Below are 25166 nucleotides of genomic sequence, written 5' to 3' on the forward strand. Positions count from 1 at the left end.
AAAAAAGCAGAACGGGGCTCTACCCGCCTGGCAGCGCAACTCATTCACATTGTCCTGTGAATAGAAAACTACATGGACCTTTGCGGCTGTCGGCTTGCAGTTTTTAATTAACTACCACAGCGCTGTGGTAGTTCATTCATTCTTCCTGTCAGCATGTATCGGCTTCCTTGTACCAGATACAAGCAAGCCGATACACTGACAGATCTTCAGGAGACCGGCATGGCACCAGTGATCTGCTGATTATTGGTGCAATAATTTTCAGGATCCTGCAACAAAAAATAAAATGCACATTTTTTTTTACCTGGAAAATAATATGCATTTAAAAAAAAAAAAATGTGAACTTATCCTTTAACCCAGGGGTGCTCAACCTTTTGAAGAGCAAGTGGCACTTTAGCGATTTGGTAATTGGTCGAGGGTCACAATAAAATGAAATGGTCCAGAATTTCAAATGTATTATTTTGAATAGCATAATAAACATTTTCCTCCTGCAGCTGCTGAATACCGGGGGAAGGGAGAGGAGGAGGAGCTGGGACAGGAGTCGGCACAACATAAGAAGCATCGGCTTATGCGGCTCCTGCTCTCTCCATGTCAGCCAGCTTCCTCTGCTGTCTGCTCCATGTACTCTGATGCTCTGGGGTGGCGGGTCGAAAAGCCCAGATCATGGTCAATGAGTTGCCGACTCCAGGCAATGCGCTTCCCTGATTTGAGGTCGAGGGCCACAGGTTGAGCACCCCTGCTTTAACCTTTTGTTTCCACGCACCTGCAATGTATTTAGCCAATTTCAACTGAAAATGCAAATCAGGCTTTAAGGCTGGCCATACATTATACAATCTTCTTGTACAAATTTTCCTTTAGATTATCCAAAACCATATGGAGGTCAAACAGAAACCCTTTCAATTTGTATGCAATCAAGCAGATCCTTGCACTACATAGTTAAATCTATGGGAAATCTAAAAGGAAATTGAATAAGAAAATTGTATAATGTATGACCAGCTTAAAAGGTACTTTAGATGTCTCTCTAGTTCTGAAACTTTAGAAATAATTCAGGAATGGCAGCTCTCATATTAGAACACGGAAGCCCATACAAAAAGTATGAAAACATACTACCTTTCCTTGGGAAGTCACGTGTTGTCGATCAATCAGACTGAGATGATTACATGCTGTGGAGCTCCAGGGATTATGCTGGCTTAGTCGCTGCGAGTTTATAAGGTCATTGGGAACACTCATGGGATGCTGTTCACTGTGGGCCATGTTGTCAGGGTGCTCGATCACAGCTTGGTGTGAATTTGAGCGCTCTTGGACATAGGCTGCATCATCAAAGTGCGGCAGTAAATCTTCCTGTAGCAAATCCTCTGGATCAAGCCCTGTGAATGGTTCTGTTTGTGCATTTACTTGCTGCAACAGGTTGTCTTCCAAAGGTGAAAAGCCATTACTCTCCATATGATCATTAAAGTGACTCAACCGAACAGAAGAACCATCTTGGGATGGAAAGCTGATGGTCATTGGAGACATTTTTGTTCCATTGTAGTTACCCTGAGAATGTGAAGAATGCACCATGTGGAAATCATTAGAATGCAATTGTTCACTAGGGTTGAGGACATGATGACTAGGTTCCTGCTTAGTTCCTAATTCTGGAAATCCTGGGCTTTCAGTAAAATCGGACAAAGAATGCGTGCCGTGATTAAGGTGGTTGTTAGAGAAAGGATAATGAGCTGAAAATGGTGCTGTAGCATTCACAGAACATGGTGCTGGAGAGTGGCTATCAAACGTACTCTCGTGTTGTGTCCCAATAGGGTTGCTACAAAAGTGCAATGATGCCGCTGATTGAGAAAATTGTTCTAAAGGTAAAGACTCTTGTAAATTTGTATGATTAACCATTGGTGTGTGCTGAGCATTAGAAGTCCTATGTGGCAAAGAAACATTAATATCTATGAAGTTTTTTTGTTGGGTCAGGGTCTCCTGGCACGCAGTGATACTGTGCCTATTGTGCTGTGGCTGTGGTGCTGAGACCCTCTGCTGTTCACTGGCCTGAAACAAGGCAAAATCATGGTGCGTTACATATCCTTTACTTTGCTGCATAGTCTGAGTGTGTCCATGTTGATGGAATGGGGAGCCATTTTGACTTGGAATACTTGTGGCAGTTTGGTGGCCCCACATGGGGCTTCCATCATCAGAAAATATACCATTCCCTTGACTTGGTGGATGTATTGGAGAGCAGCTGAATTGTGATCTTGGAGACAGGACACTCTCAACTGGGCTACTGTAAGACTGGTTTACTGGATGTAACTTAATAGAATCAAACTGACTGAGTGCATCAAACTCACTGATTTTCTGGTGCGTTTGAGAATCCGGCACATGATTTAAAGAATCGACATGGAGCGGTTCAAACTCTGCTCCAAGGTTTAATTCATCAACCAAGGACACTGCATCATGCTGAGCAAATGCATCATCAGATAAGCCCAATGTTTCATCAAATAGGTGTGTGTCATCAAAAAAATCCATCATCGGATCAGTCATATTGATAGGCTTCGATTCTATAAGCACTTTATTGAAAATACTTTACTTCACGACCCAAGCCATGGTGGTGTGGTTCCTCCAAATGGGATATTAAACATGGTTACATAATGGAATATCCTAAAAGAAAAGAAAGAAAAAAAGATAAGTATGTATATGGATGTGAATTCATATCTATGCAATGAATAAAAATCTCTCACATATACATTTGCCAACATCTCTGATTTACAAAAATCTTTCGATTAAAGCTTGACTCTGGGTATAACAACCTTAATTCAAACAGATCCCCTAATGGCCACAAAGGATCTAGGTCCACTCTTTGAGAAACAAATGCCAAGTGTAAACTCTGATACTACCTTGTAAAGATAGAAGAGCCATCATTGCTGTGCTGCACATACTGTAGGCTGTGCAGAGAGCAAAGTTATTTGGACACATACAAGACCAGCCACCCTGTATAACGAGATAAAAGTATATATATTATATGCTGGCCATACAAAAACAATGTCTTCCTTCAAAAAATAAAAAATAAATAATTTTAAGAACGTTTGTTTGATTTTCTAATCATTCGTTGGGTCGGCGTTCTTTTCTACCACAGTGATAGGAAAATTCTAATGCCGCGTACACACGATCATTTTTCGGCATGAAAAAAACGTTGTTTTAAAAATGCTTTTATTTAAAATGATGATGTGTGTGGGCTTCACATCATTTTTCGGGTTCTGATTTTTTTTTGTTCGAACATGCTGCATTTTTTAACAACGTTTTAAACAATGTCGTTTTCCGGGTTGTAAAAAATGATCGTGTGGGCTAAAACGGCGTTAAAAACCGGTGCATGCTCAGAAGCAAGTTATGAGATGGGAGCGCTCGTTCTGGTAAAACTACCGTTCATAATGGATAAGCACATTCATCACGCTGTAACAGACAGAAAAGCGCAAATCGTCTTTTACTAACACGGAATCAGCTAAAGCAGCCCCAAGGGTGGCGTCATCCGCATGGAACTTCCCCTTTATAGTGCCGTCGTACGTCACCGCGCTTTGCTAGAGCATTTTTTCAAAAACGATGGTGTGTGGGCAACATCGTTTTAATGATGAAGTTGAAAAAAACTTTGTTTTTTCTACATGCCAAAAAATGATCGCGTGTACGCGGCATAAGGAACAAAATAGAAAACGTCTTGGTCAAAGGAATTTTCAGACAGTGTATGTGGTTTTCGTTCAGAAATTACATTAAAGTTTTTAAAACAATGGTAAAAGCAAGTGAAATTTTCAAAATTACATTCTTTCCTTCAGCGAATGTACAAAGATTTTTCGTATGAATATTCTCATCCAAAAATCAATACATGTATGGCCAGCATAAAACTTGTTTCACGCCTACAGTGCCTTGCAAAAGTATTCACCCCCCTTGTTCTTTTTACGTATTTTGTTACATGTTTTTTTAATCTGAATTACCGTATTTATCGGCATATAACACGCACCCTAAATTTAAGAGGGAAGTTCCAGGAAAGAAAAACTTTCCACAGCCCCCTGCGTATAACACGCAGGCACAGTTTACCCTCTATTTTCAGGGTAAAAGAGTGAGTGTTATACGCCAATAAATACAGTATATGTGATGGATCAGAACACAATAGTCTAAATTGGTGAAGTAAAATTAGAAAAATATATACATAAAACAATTTTTCAGAAATAAAAAACTGATAATTGGCATGTGCGTATATATTCACCCCCTTTGTTATGAAGCCCATAAAAAGCTCTGGTGCAACCAATTACCTTCAGACCTGTGTGCAATCTAAGTGTCACATGATCTGTCATTACATATAAAACACACACACACACACACACACACACACACACACCTTTTTGAAAGGCCCCAGAGGCTGCATGCTTAAGCAAGGAGGCACAACTAACCAAACACTGCCATGAAGACCAAGGAACTCTCCAAACAAGTAATGTTGTTGAGAAGTACAAGTCAGGGTTAGGTTATGAAAAAAATAAAAATAAAATAATAACCAAATGGAAAGAACATGGCACAACAGCAAACCTGCCAAGAGACGGCCACACAGCAAAACTCACAGACCGGGCAAGGAGGGCATTAATCAGAGAGGCAGCACAGAGACCCAAGGTAACCCTGGAGGAGCTGCAGAGTTCCACAGCAGAGACTGGAGTATCTGTACATAGGACGACAATAAGCCGTACAAGCCATAGAGTTGGGCTTTATGGCAGAGTAGCCAGAAGAAAGCCATTACTTTCAGCAACAAAATGGCACGTTTTAAGTTTGCAAAAAGGCATGTGGGAGACTCCCAAAATGTATGGAGGAAGGTGCTCGGGTCTGATGAGGACTAAAATTTAACTTTTTGGCCATCAAAGAAAACGCTATGTCTGGCGCAAACCCAACACATCACCCATGACCAAATAGGGAGCCTTGCAAGACAAGGCCGTCAATTCAGACACCCGTCTGATCGATGTAATTGCCACCAGAAAAAACACCTTCTGGGACAGAGTCAATAAAGGGAATTCCCTAATGCCCTCACGGAGGCTTTTGAAGCACCGAGAGGACTAAATTCAAGCCCCACGGAGGCAGTGGAGGAAGCACAGGAGGGGTCACATGCCAAACCCCCTGCACAAACGTACGCACCAGGGAGTGCGCCGCTGAAAGAAAACAGCCAAGGCCAAAATCTGCCCCTTAAATCGTACTTGAGGCGAGAGCCTGATCCACTCCACGCTGTAAGAACAGTGCCAATACATCTCCTCACACATAGAGATGCAAGCCTTCCACGTACGATGGTAAATCTTCCGGGAAGTAGACTTCCGCGCTTGCAGCATTGTTGAGATTACCGAATCCAACAGACACCGGTCCCTCAGCACCTGGCTCTCAATAGCCACACCGTTAAAGCCAACAACTTTAAAGCAGGATGAAAGATAGGACCCTGCGATAAAAGATCCTCTCACAGTGGCAGGCACCACGGAACATCCGGAGGATGTGAGCGACTTCCACCGCTGCAGCCAAGCTCCGTGTGCCCCCTTGATGATTGATATACGCCACAGCCATGGCGTTGTCCGACTGAATCCCCAGGTATTCCAGGCGCTGAGACGGTACCAACACCGACTTCTGAACATTTAGCAGCCAACCGAATTCCCGGTCATATTGTGACCTGATGGTCATATTGTGAAAACTATTTGTTTGCAACTCACGCCATCCATTGAAACTACAATCTAGCCACCTTTAAATTCGAAGGGCAATATCTAAACTGAAACATATCCATAGCAAACGTCCATAGCAACCAGTCCATAACAGGTCCACAGAAACCCTTCATAGCAACCAGTCCATAGCAACCAATCCACATATATATTATTAAGTGTTCTTGCATAGCACACCAAATCGGGAACAATCTGCACGTTTCTTCAACTTTTTCTTATGGATTTACACAGTTTCCAGTTACTCAAGTCACTCCACCCAGTAACTCCGCCCACTCCAGTTGTAGACTACTGGTAGAGGCAAGAACACTTCACAATTTCCCCAGAAATTGTAGCTTTTCTAGTTTACCTTAAAGCAGTTTTAAACCCACTTTGTAAAAAAAAAAAAAAAAAAAAAACACCTGCAAGACAAAAGGCATTATGAGCTAGTATGCATAGCATACTAGCTCATTATGTAATACTCACCTGGGATTGAAGCCCAGGCTGCGGTGCCCGACACAGCACCAGCCAGCGACGTCATCCGAGTTACTTCTGGGTATCATGGCTCCGGCGCTGTGATTGGCCGGAGCCGCCGGTAACGGCACAGTCACTGAAAGCAACAGCACGATTACATCAGCACATGCAAATACAGGGGATATCCTATTATAGGCTTACCTGTAGCAAAAAGTGTGTTGTAAGGTTTACAACCACTTTAGGGCTGCAACTAACGATTATTTTCATAATCGATTAGTTGGCCGATTATTATTTCGATTAATCGGATAATAGCCTTAAATAGAGATAGATAGATAGAGATATATATATATACATATATATATATATATATATATATATATATATATATATACATACATATATATATATATATATACATACATACATATACATACATATATATATACATACATATACACACACACACACACACACATATAGATATAGATATATATATATATATCTATATCATTTTTTTATTTTTTGGGGCCAATTTGTTGTTGGGCAGATTACAAAACACAAATTGCCACAAAGACACATTACATGCTTTTCTGCAGCTTCTCCATTGAAGTATATTGAACCAAAAAAAAAATAGCACTTTTTTGCATTAAGAAGTCCTTGCCCTTTCCAAATACGCAGCAGCTGAAAAAAAATAAAAAATCATGGATGGAGGTGTGAACCCGGGCCTGAGAGGTTTAGTAACATAATGGGGTTAAAAAAACAATAAGTACAAAAAGAGCAAATAAATCGCTACTGTAAGGGGTTAATTTTTTTTTTTACTGTGGGACAGTGAAAGTAATATTTACAGTAGCGATTTGCTTTTTTGTACTATGAAGGGCTAATTTTCGTTTTTTTAACCCCATTATGTTACTGGTCGATTAATTTCATAACCGATTAGTTGTTTCAGCCCTAAACCACTTAAGCCAGCCATAGATGGTTCGCATTTCCCTGCTGAACCAGCCAAGATTCTACCCAAGTCCATTCGTCGACGGACTTGGGTTCAACTAGCATGTTGGATTTTAACATGCAAGTATTGCCAGCGATAATCACTGTTCTCCCAGCAGGGACAACTCCCTATTTTAGGGAAGTTTCTCCCATTCTTCTTTGCAGGACCTCTCAAGCTTCATCAGGTTGGATGTGGAGCGTTGGTGCACAGCCATTTTCAGACCTCTCCAGAGATGTTTAAATCGGGTTTAAGTCTGGGCCACTCAAGGACATTCACAGAGTAGTCCCGTAGCCACTCCTTTGTTATCTTGGCTGTGTGCTTAGGGTCGTTGTCCTGTTGGACGATGAACCTTTGCCCCAATCTGAGGTCCAGAGCGTTCTGGAGCAAGTTTTCATCAAGGATGTCTGTACATTGCTGCATTCTTCTATTCCTCGATCCTGACTATCCATCCAATTCCTGCCACTGAAAAATAACCCCACAGCATGATGCTGCCACCACTATACTTCACTGTAGGGATTGTATTGGCCAGGTGATTAACAGTGCCTGGTTTCCTCCAGACATGACTCTTGCCATTCAGGCCAAAGAGTTCAATCTTTGCTTCATCAGACCAGATAAATTTTGTTTCTCGTGGTCCAAGAGTCCTTCAGGTGCATTTTGATCAACTCTAGGTGGGCTGTCATGTGCCTTTTACTGAGGAGTGGTTTCCGTCTGGACATTCTACCGTACAGGCCCGATTGGTGGAGTGCTGCAGAGATGGTTGTTCTTCTGTAAGGTTCTCCTCTCTCCACAGGGAAATGCTGGAGCTCTGTCAGAGTGACCATTGGTTATTGGTCACCTCCTTAAGGCCCTTCTGCACGATCACGTTTGGCCAGGCGGCCCTTTTCTAGGAAGAGTCCTAGTAGTTCAAAGCGTCTTATTTATGGATGATGAAGGCCACCATGCTCATTGGTACCTTCAATGCTGCAGAAATGTTTCTGTACCCTTCTCAAAATCTGTGACTCGACAGAATCTTGTCTCGGAGGTCTACAGACAATTCCTTGGACTTCATGGTTTGGTTTGTGCTCTGACAAGCACTGTTAACTGTGGGACACAGTATAGACAGATGTGTGTCTTTCCAAATCATGTCCAATCAACAGAATTTACCATAGGTGGACTCCAATCAAGTTGTAGAAACATCTCAAGGATGATCAGTAGAAACAGGATACACCTGAGCTCAAATTTTGAGTGTCATTGCAAAAGCTAAATACTTATGTACATGTGATTTTTTGTTTATTTTTAATAAATTTGCAAAGATTTGAAACAAAACTTCTTTCATGTTGTTATTATGGGTACAACTCTGCAATGTATGCACATTTCTGTGTCAAACCAACACAGTGCCTTGGCCGTTTTGAAACCTTAAAGGGATAGTGCACTTTTACCACAAAAACTGTCTATGCAGATAAGGGGCATCTGTAGATAAAAACAAAATGTGCAGCTCTGATTAAAGTTGAATAATGCCCTTGCTATAGGTGTAGGCCAGGGATATGCAATTAGCGGACCTCCAGCTGTTGCAGAACTACAAGTCCCATGAGGCATAGCAAGACTGACAGCCACAAGCATGACACCCAGAGGCATGATGGGCGTTGTAGTTTTGCAACAGCTGGAGGTCCGCTAATTGCATATCCCTGGTGTAGGCCATTTACATACCTTATAAAGTCTGACTGGAATATGCCAAGTACTTGATAAATGAGGTCTAGTGGTCACTGCTTACCTCCACCATCACAGGAATGATCTCTCAAATGCTGAGCTCAGAGCTACTGCATTAGGGGAGAGAAAAGTATGTGAGGGGTTTGAATCAGAGATGATGATGATGGTGGAGGTGAGCAGTGACGACTCGGCCTCACTTAGCAACGTCCTGGAAGTATTCCAGTCAGGCTTCATAAGGTAGGTAAATGGCCTAAACATACAGTAAAGGTATTATTCATCTTTAGTCAGAGTTGCACAGTTTGTTTTGTTTTAAGCTAGGTTCACACTTAATTCACATTCGGCTCACATCAGGGGCCCGGTGCGTCCCTGTTCTTCATTTCAGGGACGAAGCCGGCCTGAATGTTTGGGTCCATTTTCAGGTCTGAATTCAGGCAAAGACGCATAGGACCCCTGTGCAATTTGCTCTGCAGCCACCATGGAGATGTGTGAATGGGCTCTATTGAGAGCCAGGAACACTCTCCTGTCATGCGAAGAAACATGCAGCCAATTCGCCTTATTGTGAACCCAGCCTCAATCTACAAACACGTCTTACCTGCATAGGAGGCAGGATTTTTGTAAAGTTAAACTATCCTTTTAAGCAGATGGTTGGCTCTGCATACTGGACCCCAGACCTCTGGGTATTCCCAATCCATGCATGTATTGGGGTTGATTTACTAATGGACTGTTCACTCTGCATGGGAATTTAGACTTTAGAAGGGAACATTCCTGTAGTTTCTCAAATTTGGTGAAGCTTCCATCATCCAATCACTTTTTTTTTCCTCCCTTGCATGCGATTGGTTACTCTTTGCAAAGTGAATTTTTAACACATTCAATAAAACTAAAAGGAAAATTCCATTGCAAAGAAAACAGCCTATTTGCCTTTAGTAAATCATCCCTGTAGATTTCTTTCCCAGAAATGCAGCTGCCTTGAGTCCTATGAGCCTGCCCACTCATTCTGTGCAGGGAAAGGGCTCTTGGGAGATGCAATTCTGGGTACGTGCCTACGCCAATAGGAACGGACCTTCCAGCTGCTGCCGTAAGAAATTTACAGGTCTGGTAATGAAGACACAGGGAATAATAACAGTCATTTATCAGTACAGATTTTTTTTTTTTAATAATAATGCTGGGATATGATGTGGTAAAAAAAAAAAGAAGAAGAAGGAAGGTTTGGGTGTACATATGGGTCAGGCCCATAAAAATCCTTGAGTTCTACTTTTGGCAGTGATTAAAACAGAGGCTTTGTGTTTTGGGTCCAATTACCAGCAGCAACATCGAGTATGAAATGTGAATGCCTTCCACTGTATTCTCTGCTTTTCTCCCAAAACCTGCTGTCAGATTACTGGCTTCCACCAAACCCGGCCCTCGAGTGTGTGTCTGTGCATGGGAAAGCTGCTCTAATACTTCCAGCCTACGCACACACATGTAGTGACATAAGATGTTCACCACACATTTGAGACCAAGGAACCAATTCATTTTAACCCTTGGTAGGAAGACTCAATCTATACAGCAACCTCCATTACTGCAAGTCCAAGCAGATTCCCTGCAGGCTGTTCAACATATCGAAGCTGTCAACAGCAGTCCTCAGACTGTTTACCTAATTAATGCATTACGGTTAAAAAGCTGTCATCAAAAGCTCTTTAGCCTGTCAGAGGGCCCTATAAACTTCATACAACAATGTATCAATAGTGTTACATTAAACAAGATCAAATACAAGAGACGCAACACTGACAAGGCAGCCCCAATTCCACCTTTTAAAAAAAAAGAGGCCAAAAACATAAAGCACTCTCCTACTTCATTGGGCATGGCATTTGTGTAATTTCTGTATTGTCGGCTGTGACAATGCAGGAAGTCACAGCAAAGCATCTGTAATATGTGACTTCTACTGAGAAGAGAGATGCCCAAAAACAGTCCCATTGTGAATTTAGCAACAAGACCAATAGGCTTTATATATAAAATCTTTTTTCTCTGGTGGCATAGTCCCTTAAACCACTAGTCCACCGGGCCTATTTTGGCACTTCTCTCCTTCATGTAAAAATCACAATTGTTTTGCTAGAAAATTAATCAGAACCCCCAAACATTATATATTTTTTTAGCAGACACCCCAGGGAATAAAATGGCGGTCATTGCAACTTTTGTCGCACGGTATTTGCGCAAATTTGTTTCATGGATTAAAAAATGGCAAAACTGTAAAGTTAGCCCAATTTTTTTGTATGTGAAAGATGATGTTACGCCGAGTAAACAGATACCCAACATGTCAAGCTTTAAAATTGCGCACACTCATAGAATGGCGCCAAACTTCGGTACTTAAACATCTCCATAGGCGACGCTTTAAATTTTTTTACAGGTTACTATTTTCGAGTTACAGAGGAGGTCTAGTGCTAGAATTGTTGCACACGCTCTAACGCACGTGACGATACCTCACATGTGGGGTTTGAACGGCGTTTACATATGTGGGTGGAACTTGCATGCGTGTTCGCTTCTAACCGCGAGCTACTGGGGACAGGGGCGTTTAAAAAAAAAAAAAAAAAATTTATTTTACACTTTATTTTACATTTATTTATTTTTATTTGATCACTTTTATTTCCTATTACAAGGAATGTAAACATCCCTTGTAATAGGAATCACTGTGATAGGTCCTCTTTATGGAGAGATGTGGGGTCAATAAGACCCCACATCTCTCCTCCAGGCTTACAAGCATTAGATCAGTGAAAAAAAATTCACCGATCTAATGCCGACAGCCGCGATTGCGGCTTTGTTTACTTCTGGGTACTGGGCGTGACGCTGCTCCTGGTTACTCCCTCCTGTCAAGTGCCCCCACAGCAAGCAGCTTGCTATAGGGGCACCTGAGCCGAGTCAAAGCTCAGCATGTCCATTCAGACACAGAGCCCCAAGGTGGCCCCATCCCCTCTCTCTTCTGATTGGCTAACTGACTTTAATGGACAGTGGGGGAGCCAATTGCACCACTTCTTTGTCTCAGACAATCAGGAGAGTCCCAGATGGCTAAGACACTTGTGGACATCGCTGGGGCTCAGGTAAGTAATTAGGGGGTGCTGGGGAGGTTGCTACACACAGAAGGGTTTTTATCTTCATGCATACAATGCATGAAGATATAAAAAAAAAAAAAAGAACTTTTTTATCCCTTTACAATCTCTTTTGAAGTCAACTTTATTTTTTATTTCTAAAATAACAAACATGATAAACTTACATGTTCTGTGCAATAGAATTGCACAGAGCAGCCCCAAGTCAATCCCCTGGTTCAATCAAGCAGTCATATAAAATCAACATATAAATTATACAGCCTGCAAACTCAAAACAATAAAAAAAATTAAGAGATCAAATGATACGCCCCATTATATAAAAAGAGGCTAATGCATGTTAGCTGTACTGCAAAAAAGTGCAGAGTGGGGGGACACAATCCATGTTACACCACCCAGTGCCACCAGCAGTGATCACATACAAAAAAATCTGACAGGCTGGTTATACTGAAGTCGATCGATGGATCGCCTTCAGTACTATCAGCCTGCCCATAGATGGATCAAATCTTGGCCGATCCCTGCTGAACCAGTTGAGATTCAATCCATCTATGGCCAGCTTAAGACAGCTGCTGGTGTAAATGGGCCCAGTTTGTGGCTGTCAGAAATATCATGCAGCATGTACAAAAAGGGAAAACAAAAAGCTAGAGCTAGTACACAGACATCAGAACACATGTATTGTCATAGGCCTATGTGTGTCCAGATAAAAGGCTGGCTTTAGATCCGCACTAAAGCCGAAAGACGGCTACAGCGCGGACCTGAATTGCCGGGGGGGCGTCCCCTGTAGGGCACGCGCGGCGTGCTCTGTGGTTAATGAGACTCGGCTGATCACAGATCGAAGTAAGGGGTTGTTTCCAACCCCTTACCACGTGATCAGCTATCAGCCAATGACAGCTGATCATGTGATGTAAACAGACAGTAATCGGCTATTTTTTCTCCTCATGCCAGTAGCGTGAGGAGAAAAAAAAAAAAAAAAAAAAAGAGAATAGCTGATCACCGACAGCGGTCAGAGGGACATCGTTCCCGATGAAGGAGACCGGGATCAATGCTCATCTGTGCCACCTGCCAGTGCACAACAGTGCTGCCTATCAGTGCCCACAGTGCCACCTATCTGTGCCCATCAGTGGTCATCAGAGCCGCCTTATCTGCGCATATCAATGAAGGAGAAAAATTACCCGTTTGCAAAATTTTATAACAAACTATGAAACATGATTTTCTTTTTTCAAAATTTTCCTTTTTTTTTTTGTTTGTTTAGCAAAAAAAAAAAACAGCGGTGATACCACCAAAAGAAAGCTCCATTTGTGTGAAAAATAAAATAAAAATATGATAAAAATTTCATTTGGGTACAGCGTTGGTTTAAGTGCCCAGTAAGGAAGTGGTTAAGATACTTTCCTTTTGAGCTTTACATATACATTTCATATTTGCAAAACAATATGCCAATTAATCTTTAACCAGCTGACAAATGTTACCAAGTTACCAAGTTCAGTTACCAAGAAGGACTCTTTTTTCAACTTTCCATCTATTAAAGCGCTTGTAAACCCCTTTTGTACCTATGGGTAAGCCTACACGGTTTAGGAGATATTCACCCTGTATGTAGCTGCCGATATCAGCAGCACATACGCAGCGAAGGTCCGGCGTATCGTGCCGTACCTTGCCGAAACAGAGGACTGCCGCGTGCATGCACAGGAGTGACGTCATTGCGGCACCAGCCATTTACAGCGCCAGAGCCGCGAACCCGGAAAAAAAAGCCGCAAGAGGGGAAAATTTCAACTCCCTCTGCGTTGACCGTAATGCGATGAGGGGATTTCGTTCTAAGGCAAGTATTTCATGATGAGCTAGTATGCAGTGCACACTAGCTCATTATGTCTTTGCTTTTTTTTTTTCGGGTATACAACCGCTTTAAATCTTCTGCCCTTGCGGTTTTAACTTTGGATAGTAACACGTTTTTTTTTTTTCTGGCAGTAAATACCTTATACAGCCCACTTCCTGTTTCTTGTCTGGTAAAAAGCCTAGGCTTATGACATCATGCACGCTCATGAGAGTTTGGAAAAAATTATGTGGGAGCAACTGCGCTAATAGATATAAAGATGAACAAACTAATGCTCATAAATGATACACATGTGTAAACAAAATCAATGTAGATAAAGCTGCACCTTACTGTGAATATTGTACAGTAGTTACATAAAGAAGAAAAACAAGATGCGCTATATAAAAAATATAAATTCTAGAGATCATGACATGAATCAGTGTCCATGAATGATACAAAACGTGAAAAATCAGTAAACATAGTCTTTAGACAAGCCACGAAAGTCCTGATCACCAGTGCAGTGAAGGAAACAGAAAAAACAGTCCATAAGTGTTGATCAAAGGCTGCGGTGACGATCCAATAGACAGAAAACCTCCACCATAAATCAATATATCTGCTTACCAGATATCCAGCAGTCTCTTAATTAAAAGAAGACCCCAGAAGGCATGTGGGTAGACACTATGGTAGTTGGAACGTAGATAGGCTGAATGTCATGTACACCTCCGTCTCAAGCCAATGGATGGAAAATTAGGATCCCGATTACCATGAAAGACACATAAGGGCCACAATAGTGTAATAACGTAGGCAACATTTATTAAAAAGAAGACAAAAACGCACTTACATATAAGCAGTGTAAAATAGGCATGTCAAATTTGGAGCTCCGGCCGGAAGCCAACCAAAAAGACCTGTCCAAGTAGGTAGGGAAAGGTGCAATCAACGGGGGGTGATCCGATGCGACACACGTCGCCCGACCGGTTTCGCGAAAACTTGCTTCCTCATGGGGCACGGGTGACACTCATGAGAGTTTGCCCGGGGGTGGGAGTCAATAAGAATGGCAGGGCTGCAGCGCTGGAGGTGTGCCCGTGTGTGTGTAAATCCAGGAAGTGAGCAGGCAGCAGCTTCAGCTGCCCACAGTTAAAATGGTTGCAGCCAGACTCAGTGGAGGGAAAGTTCTGCAGTATATTTGACTAGTACAGAATCATAGTATATATAAAATAATATGCAACGTGGTTGGATGGAAGCTTCAGAATGGCAAAGATGTTTTTATTACAAATTAAGTGAGCAGACTGCAGTTCCTCTTTAAGCATTAAACAGAAAAAATAAATACATTTCCGTCCCTGGTGGGTGAAAACAACACGCGTTCTTATCCCCTGCTCGGTCACGTGCGTACATTGCTGGTTCTCCACAACACAAGTACATCAATACTGCTACTCAACATGTGTTCATTGCCACTGCTGGCTTGCAAGAAAGGTTTCAGATACTTGGTCCTACGCTCGATGCTGTGATTTCTACCCACCCCCCGTCATCCTCCTTCGTTACTTTGTCCTGTCCTGGTGTAGCAACTAGCATTAGGAGCCATAGTGGCAGCAGGGGATCAGATATTCAAAACACAATTGTTAAATGCCAGTGGTGCTTGTAGAACTACATTTCAGTCAATGTTCTCAAGATGGTATTATTATGCAATCATCTTCTTTTACAAGGTGGATTTTGTTTTTATTTTTATAAATCATAGTGAATGTGTTATATGAATGCACATTTTGAATTATTGCAACCAGGATTTTACCTACCATGATACAGTTGTGCTCAAAAGTTTGCATACCCCGAAAGAAATTGTGAAATGTTGCCATCAATATTAAAAATATGACTGATCATGCCAAAAAAAAATAAAAAATAAATAGTATTTTATTTAAGGATGGCAATCAAAGACATTTATTACCACCCAGTTTTTTGGATTCTTTTTAAATCATAACAGAAATCACCCAAGTGGCCTTTATAAGAAGTTTACAAGGTGGCACACACAGGTTAAAATGGCATTTAAAAATGTTAATTTCCCACATTTGTGGCATTTTAAATCACAATTAGTGTCTGTGTATAAATAGTCAATGAGTGTGTTAGCTCTCACATGGATGCACCAAGCAGGCTAGACACTGAAGCCATGAGGAGGTAGAAAAGAACCATCAAAAAGACCTGCATAACAATCTAATGAAACTTTACAAAAGATGGAAAAGGATATAAGAAAAAAAATATATATCCAAAGCTTTGAATATGTCAGTCAGATTGGCATGATCAGTCAGTCATATTTTCAATATTAATGCCAACATTTCAATTTCTGCCAGGGTATGCAAACGTTTGAGCACGACTGTATATAAGCAAACTCAATAACAAAACAGAGTTAGAATTTAATAAATCAGAAAAAAATAAATAAAAAAAAAATAATGTCAAATTCCTTTAGGTCCTTTGATGATGCCCTGGAGGAGGGGCGAAGCGCGTCAACATACTTCCGGTTCACGCTAAACCATTGATGCAATTTCCACATCCGTGGAACGCATGCTGACCAGCGGCGGACTCGGGTGATTTCAAACGGATGTCCGTTTTGCTAGCTATCCTGTAAGTGGCGCTCTGCACTTTATCTAAGCGGCATTTAACCACTTAAGCCCCAAACCATTTGGCTGGTTAAAGACCGGGCCACTTTTTGCGATTCGGCACTGCGTCGCTTTAACTGACAGTTGTGCGATCATGCGACGTGTTTCCCAAACAAAATTGACGTCCTATTTTTTACACAAATAGAGCTTTCTTTTGGTGGTATTTGATCACCTCTGCGGTTTTTATTTTTTGCGCAAAAAAAAAGAGCGACAATTTTGAAAAAAAAAAAAAATCTATTTGCTATAATAAATATCACCTAAAATTAAATATATATATATATATATATATATATATATATATATATATTATATTTAATTTTTGGTGATATATATATATATACACACACACACACACATATACATACATACATACACACACAAATTTCCTCAGTTTAGGCCGATACGTATTCTTCTACATATTTTTGGTAAAACAAACAAATAAATAAAAACCAATCGCAATAAGCGTTTATTGATTGGTTTGCGCAAAAGTAATAGCTTCTACAAAATAGGGGATAGTTTGAGGGCATTTTTATAAAAAAGTAAAAAATTCTTTACTAGTAATGGCCGCAATCAGCGATTTTTATCGTGACTTCGAATTTATGGCAGACACATCGGACACTTGACACCATTTTGGGACCATTGTCATTTTTACAGCGATCAGTGCTATAAAAATGCACAGATTACTGTAAAAATTACACTAGCAGTGAAGGGGTTAACCTGTAGGGGTTAAGTTTGTCCTAGGGAGTGCTTGTAACTGTTAGGGGGAGTGGCTTGCCGTGACACATCACTGATCATTGTTCCCGATGACAGGGAACACGATCAGTGACAGTGTCACCTAGGCAGAACCCGGGAGATGTATTTACAAATTTACATGGCTTAACATCTCCCCGTTCTTCAGCTCTGTGACCCGATCACAGGACACTGGCGGCTATCGGGTCCTACGGGCATGGCCACGGAGCTTACGGCAGAGTCGCAAGCGCACCGCCGGCGGCTCGCAAATTAAAGGGGACGTATCTGTACGCCAATTTGCGCAGCCGTGCCATTCTCTCGACGTACATCATCATGCGCCAGTCGGGAACCGGTTAACTATGAGTTTTCTCTCTGTTTTCCCCATCTATGGAGTGTGGCAAATCCTCTCTGATATAAGATTTCCTTCTGAAGAAGCCTCCGAGCAACCATTCCTCACACCCCAGATCATTTGATCACAGCCCATTTCAACCCCAGACTGCAAAGCTGAGGGTCCATTCTTTTTGGTGAGTGTGGCACCTAACACTTTGCAAGTTTGGAGTGCCACTGTACTTTATCTTATGTATTTTATGAGCACCAAGCCCTTTACAGATTGTGTGTATCCTACGTTTACAAGTTTCATATACCGTATTTGCCGGCGTATAAGACGACCCCCTAATTTTCCAGCTAAAATGTTGGTTTTGGGATATACTCGCCGTATAAAACTACCCCCTTCCTTCTAGTCATGCCTCGCCTCACTGTGCCATTACATGCCAGACTGTGCCACCATTACATGCCAGACTGTGCCCCATTACATGCCAGACTCACTGTGCCCCATTACATGCCAGACTCACTGTGCCCCATTACATGCCAGACTCACTGTGCCCCATTACATGCCAGACTCACTGTTCCCTTATGACATGCCTCACTGTGTCTTGACGATCCCTTACTTTATCCTAAGACATGCAGAATCGCGGCCGTCCATTTTTCAAAAGCCGTGCCTCCTGGGAAGCTGTGTTCCGCCTATCACGGAACAGAAGAATGAGGAGGCGCGGCTTTTGAAAAATGGACGGCTGCGATTCTGCATGTCTTAGGATAAGGTAAGGGATGTTAGGTTACCGGCGTATAAGACGACCCCCGACTTTTAAGAAGAATTTCAGGGGTTAAAAAGTCGTCTTATACGCCCCGGAAAATACGGTAGGTTTGATTGACACAGCACTAGTTATTATGTCATTAAATTGTTCAGAGTCATATATTTTCTGCCAGCGCTGTTTATACTCTTTTCACAGTTTAAGGTTGTAGCACCTTTGCACAGCTGCTGCAGTCTTTTATATATCACAGTTTGATCACCTTAGCGCAAGTTTTTGTATAGTTTAATATTCCTTTATATGCATTTTTCCCACAGCAGGAGCAACCTCAAGTGCCTCTTATGCCCACCCTTTCTACTCCCTTCGCTCCATTCATAAAAACTGTGCCCTCTCTTCTCACAGTGAAAAGCGCTCAATGAATGGAAAATGAGCAGATGAATGAAATGTCATTGATAAGGTGACCAGCACACATCTCATCCCTCCCTTGCTTTCAGATGTGAGCACCCCTGAGAGTCAGGCTTACATGGAGTTAAAGCGGAGCTCCACCCAAAAGTGGAAGCTCCACTCATCTTTTTTCCTCCCCCTCCAGTGCCACATTTGGCACCTTTTGGGGGAGGAGGGGGGTTCATGGGGGGCAAAGGGGTACCTGTTTTTAATAGGTACCCATTACCCCCTTCCATCGGACCTCACCACATTGAGGTCCCGTCTGAAGTTCGGCCCCCCTCCTCCTTCCCCGCCGCTGGGCCATTCAGAAAACCGCAGCACACTCCGCGCATGTGCAGTAGGGAATCGGCCGTGAAGCTGCAGGGCTTCACTGCTAGTTTCCCTTATAGGCTATGGCGGCAGTAGCACCCGAGAGCCAATGAAAACATCGTCTGGGGTGCCGACATCGCAGGTTTCCAGGACAGGTAAAGTATTTGTAGCTGCAGACTTAAACATTTTTCAGTGGGGGGGCTGGAGCACAGCTTAAAGGTTCATCTTTCATTCTCTAAATAGGTTCCTTTAAGCTAGTGCATAGTTGGTTCACTTACCTTTTCCTTCCATTTCCCTTCTAAATGTTTTTTTTTCTTTGTTTAAATTTCTCACTTCCTGTTTCTCCTCAGTAAGCTTTCCACCATCATCAGAGCGGTGGAAAGTCATTTAGAACAGCTTGCTGAACTGCTTACTGAGGAACAGGAAGTGAGAAATTCAGACAAAGAAAACAAAGAAAAAAAACATTTAGAAGGGAAATTGAAGGAAAAGGTAAGTGAACCAACAATGCACTAGCTTAAAGTAACCTATTTAGAAAATAAAAAACAAACCTTTACAACCCCTTTAAGGCTGGGTTCACACTATTGCAAATTGGATGCTGGTTTCTCCGCATCCAATTTGCAATAGCAGGAGATTTCGACCAGCTCTCTATGGAGCCGGTTCACATATCTCTGCTGCGACTCTATTGCAAATTTGCACAGGAGCCCTTTGCATCTTTTGGTTTGTTTTAAGTCCAAATTCAGACTGAAAATGGTGAAGGGGGGCACAACAGACCCCTGGCTGTGAGCTGCATGCGAAGATAGTGTGAACCCAGCCTTGAGGTCAACTTGGTGCACTTATGGTGTTTTAAACTTTCAAAATCTTTGATCACACTTTACATGGTTGGTCCCTCAAATGACATTTTTGTAGGATTTTGGTCATGCTGGTGGTTTTCAGCTCTCCAAATAGTGGTCATACACATTACCAAAAGTATTGGGACACCTGCCTTAACTTGCTCATAAACTTTAATGGCAGTCTTAGTCTGTAGGAATCAGCATTGAGTTGGTCCACCCTTCGCAGCTATAACAGCTTCCACTCTTCTGGAAAGGCTGTCCACCAGGTATATGAGTGTGTCTATGGAAATGTTTGGTGTTGTTTTTCAGGGGTTGGGCATGGGACCTTAGTTCCACTGAAGAATATTCTTAAAGTAGGGGCAAAACTTTTTTTCATTTCGGACAGGGTAAGGTAGGGTAATAACCCGTCAGCTTTTTATTTTTTTCCCACCATCTTTGTCCCATTGCAGAGATTTCCCTTCACTTCCTGTCCCATAGCCAAACAGGAAGTGAGAGGAGATCTCTGCAGATTAAAGGATTTTTTGGGGGACCCCCAGCGCACCAGAACTAGTGTCCCCATTGGAAGATTTCCCATCCATTAGATTTCTGGGGACAACCCAAAAATTGGGGTTTTCTTTTTACTTTCACTTTCAATGATAATGGTAAACAAAACTAATAGAGAGGGTGAATCTCCTAAACAGGCGCAGAGACAGCAATAAAAAGTTTTGCCTTTAGGTTATACTTTAACCACTTCCTGTCCACGCTATAGCCCAATGACAGCTACAGCTCGGAGCTACAATGCCGGGTTGATGTCAATAGACGTCCTCGCTCCCGAGCAGTGGGGGGAGATTTTTTTTTTTTTGCCAATCCGAAAAATAATCCAATCCGTGACTCTGATCTGAACTGTGAGTTTTTTGATCCGTTGCACCCCTAACCAATACCAATATTTTTGGCACTAATGACACTATCTCTGCCTGCATTGACCCTGGAATATATATTATATATATAAGAAATTTTTATCACAAAAACTTAGAAATTGGTTTGTTTTTTCAAAATGTTATGTCTTTTTTCCATTTGTAGTGCAAAAAATAAAAAACCCAGGCGGTGATCAAATACCCCCAAAAGAAAGCGCTAGTTGTGAAAAAAAAGACCAAAATTATTTGGATACAGTGTTGCATGACTAAGTAATTGTCATTCAAAATGTGAGCGCACTAAAGCTGAAAATTGGTCTGGGCAGGAGGGGGGTTTAAGTGCCCAGTAAGCAAGTGGTTAAGGCGTCAGCATGCCAAGACATTTTGGACAATTTCATGCTCACAACTTTGTGGGAACAGTTTGGGGATGGACCCTTCCTGTTCCAACATAACTGGGCACCAGTGAACAAAGCAAGGTCCATAAAGCCATGGATGAGAGATTGTGTGCAGGCCAGTCAAGTTCCTCCACCCCAAACTCGCTCATCTTTATGGACCTTGTTTTTTTTGTTTTTTTTTAATATACAAGTGTATTATATTCAACTTTTTAATTGTGAATTTAAATTAATATGAATTTATTGTCAGCCATTAGCGGCACCTCTAGCACAAGAAAAATGCATCCCTTTAAATTCTATGTAGGTCTTCACACTGGTCCGTTGCTCTTCCATTGTAGAAAAATAAAGCACCAAAAAAAAAAAAGAAACAACGCACCTCCCCGTTGAAATGCACTGAAAACACAGCAAGAAAGCATCAATAAAGGTTTTTAAATTTATGCGTCACATGACCAACGAAAAACACACTATAAGAACAGTAAAAATTGTGGTGAAATCTCGTGCGTTTTCAGCGTCACCATCGGTAAAATGCTAAAAAACACAGATTTTGCCCGATAAATTTCGGCCATCGAAACTTTGGTGCATCTCTAGACAGAAAGAAGACACTGACAAAGAAAAAAGGAGGCAAAGGGGGGGGGGGGGGAAGGGGGAGAAGAGAAAGACCATGCAAGAGTGAGATAAAATGAGAATGACAGAGAAAACTTGAAATGATGCAAAAAAGTAAGACACGGGATGAGGATGAGGAATAACTAAATAAATAAAGCACTGAATAAACTCATTAGGTCAGGCATGTCCAAAGTCCGGCCCACGTTCCGGTTCCGGACGGCCCCTCTGGTAATTTTAACATATATATCTTTTGTGGCCCCCAACGAATCCCTGACCCCCAGGGGCCACAAAAGATATAAATGCTTGCTGCCTTGGAGGAGACTGGACAAGTGGCGTACAGGATACAGGAGTATTTCCTGTTTACACGGCATCCTTTGTAAAAGAAAGTCCCGTCTCCTGCGCTGCCATTGGACGACTGTTCATTACAGGAGGCGGCACTTTCAATTAAAGAGGCAGCCAAGAAAACAGGAGTTTCTCCTGTATGTCTGTCGGTGTTCGTCCTGCCCCCTCCCTGTCTCCTCAAGGCTGCAGATGGACATGAATCAGGCTGCACTGACGAATGGTGAGTCTGCATTCATGGCAATACGGAGGGTGCTGCATTCATGGCAATACGGAGGGCGCTGCATTCATGGCAATACGGAGGGCGCTGCATTCATGGCAATACGGAGGGCGCTGCATTCATGGCAATACGGAGGGCGCTGCATTCATGGCAATACGGAGGGTGCTGCATTCATGGCGATACGGAGGGCGCTGCATTCATGGCATTACGGAGGGCGCTGCATTCATGGCAATACGGAGGGCGCTGCATTCATGGCAATACGGAGGGCGCTGCATTCATGGCAATACGGAGGGTGCTGCATTCATGGCGATACGGAGGGTGCTGCATTCATGGCACTTGTGAGGCTGCAGATGGGCACTGACCCTTATTTTGCTTTACAGTTCTTTATTTAAAACGTAAGATTTCTTCCTGAAACGTCCTCTTTAAAGTTAAGGTGCGTGTTTTAAGCCGATAAATATGGTATATCCAAATAACACACCTAAGCTCATCTCTTTTACCACACAAAGGGCAAGATAATTATTGTTAGGCAGTGTATTGGTGCTCGAACTAACACACTTCGACCAAATTTTAATGGTTTAAAGAATGTCAGGCAAAATAGTCGGCCCTCAGGCATGTTCACTTCATCAAATCTGGCGCTCTTTGAAAAAAGTTTGGTCACCACTGTATTAGTCGGTGTTTTTTAAAGCACAATAGCTAATTTTCAACTGAGAACTTGCTTTGGAATACATTTTAAATAACTTTTTGCATTGCCATATTTTTTTTGCTGTGAAGCATGCAAGTATTTGGAAGATGTTCTTACCAAGGAACCACTGCACAGGAGCAATTCCTTTTTAGAAATTTCACGACAGAAGCAGTAAGATTATTCGGGTTGGGTCTTGGTCCTGTGCGCTCTGCGCCTGCTTAGTGATTAGATTACATTGCATTGGTAGATTACCAAGCCATTGTTGGGCAGGGAAACAAAACAAGTTTCTGAGAGAAAATGAAAGTAAAAGTGGTTCTGCGGTACATTTTAAGGCCTCATTTTTGCCACCAGGCATTTTTTCTGCAGCCAGTAAACTCCCCAGCATGTTATCCTATGTGACTATGCACACATAGGCCTATAGCAGCATTTTTTGGCAAGGAAAAAAAAAATAAAAACACAAAACACACAGAACTTCCTTGTTTGGAGTTTTTCAGCTGGAAAATGTGGTAAAAACGCAGAGATCCGGCATTTATGAGCGTTTTTGAGACTCAAGCATTGTGGAACTTCAGAGTTAAAAATAGCAGAAAGCATTTTTTATAGCAAGAAAACACCTAACGCAGCAAAACACAGAAAAACGCCAATGAAAAAGTGACAAAATAAAGTAAAGCTTGTGTATTTAATGCAGCAATGCTACTGGCATTTCTAGTGTGCATGAGGCCGAAGGATTAAATAAAGTTCACTTTTACAAAATAAATGCATTTTTTTACAGGTAACTGTAAAACTTCTCTCATTTCACAGAAAACGTGTTTGTTTTTTGTTTGTTTGTTTTTTTAGACAGTGACAGCTAGTGAGGGGTTGTTTTCTTTTACATGGGGTTGTTAAAGTGGTTGTAAAGCTTCGTGTGTTTTCACCTTAAAGCATCCTATCCCCCACCCCCCCCCCCCCCCCGTTTACTTAGCCGAGCCGTCGAAAGTCCCGCATCGTGAATGCGCTGGCTTCTCGGCTCATTCATATGGATCACGGGAGCGTGCCCGCAAGCTAACCCCCTTGGGAGAGTGCTTCCCAGAACGGGGGTTAGCTCTTGCGGGGGAGGCGCAGAGACAGCTGCCAGGGGGACCCCAGAAGACGAGGGTCGGGGCCACTCTGTGCAAAATTAACTGCACAGTGGAGGCAAGTATGACATAAAAAAAAAAAAAAAAAAAAAGAAGAACACACAAACATAAAAAAACACACACACACACAGAGAGGAACCTTTACTAACCCTTTAACTATTGTTTTGATAAAATAATACATTTTCCTCCTGCTAATTTGGAGGTCATGTCCTTAATCCTGACTTCATGTAGAAAATACTGCATTCCTGGACCTTATTTACTCCCTTGCTGAATTTAAAAGGTTTCAATTATGTCTCCCCATTCCCTGCTTTCCTACAGACTGTACAAATGTAGTTCCCCACCCCAAACCTTTCACCATTTTTGTTGCCCGTCTCTGGACTCGTTCTATCTTAGCAATATTTTTATTTTATTTTTTGTCGGAAAGGTCTCCAGAATTGGACACTGTATTCTAAATGAGGTCTCACCAAAGATCTATATTGGGGAATCTGAACCTCTTGCTGGTGATCCCCCTAGCGATGAATCCCAGAATTCAAACCTGCTCATTTAACAATCATTTGAAATAAGTACCCCCAATTTTTTTTCATCTGTAGTGCTAGCCAACACTGTACCCCAAATGTTGTCCTCTATTAAAGGGATTCTTTTTCACCTGTAGAGACATTAACCTGCAGTTTTTACCGTTTTGACCAATTTTCCAGCAATGCCAAATCCTGTTCCATGTTACAGACCCCTCCTTGGATATCAACCCTATTGCACACCTTTGGGCCATCGGCAAAATGAGATATCTTACCCACCAAGCCTTTAATATGGCCCTGCTCAAACTTTAAAAAGTGACTGTAAAGGCAGAAAGTTTTCTATGCATAAAGATAAAAAGCCTTCTATGTGCAGCAGCCCCCCTAATACTTACCTGAGGTCCCTCTCTGTCCAGCGATGTCCACGAGTGTCTCAGCCATCTGAGATTCTCCCTCCTGATTGGATGAGACACAGCAGCGCAGCACCTTTGGCTGACACTGCTGTCAAAGTGAGCTAGCCAATCAAGGGAAGAGAGAGGGGGCAGGGCCAAGTCAGGGCTCAGTGTCTGAATGGACACAGGGAGCTGTGACTCGGCTCGGGTGCCCCCATAGCAAGGGCCGGGGGCACCAAAGAGGGACCCAAGAAGAGGAGGATCCGGGCTGCTCTGTGCAAATCCAC

General features: G+C 42.2%; 1 protein-coding gene across 5 annotated transcripts in view; it reads right to left on the reverse strand.

Annotated features, from left to right (window-relative positions):
- CHD9 (chromodomain helicase DNA binding protein 9) overlaps positions 1-25166 on the reverse strand; it is a 289270-nt gene that overhangs the window by 245080 nt on the left and 19024 nt on the right. For all 5 annotated transcript variants that reach the window (XM_040328665.1, XM_040328668.1, XM_040328667.1 and 2 more), the window contains exon 2: positions 1108-2634. In XM_040328665.1, the coding sequence (XP_040184599.1) occupies positions 1108-2517 (1410 nt within the window). In that variant the 5' untranslated portion in view covers positions 2518-2634. The remainder of the gene's footprint in view (positions 1-1107; positions 2635-25166) is intronic.

This window comes from Rana temporaria, chromosome 11 (assembly GCF_905171775.1).
Source record: "Rana temporaria chromosome 11, aRanTem1.1, whole genome shotgun sequence".
Classification (NCBI taxonomy): Eukaryota; Metazoa; Chordata; class Amphibia; order Anura; family Ranidae; genus Rana; species Rana temporaria.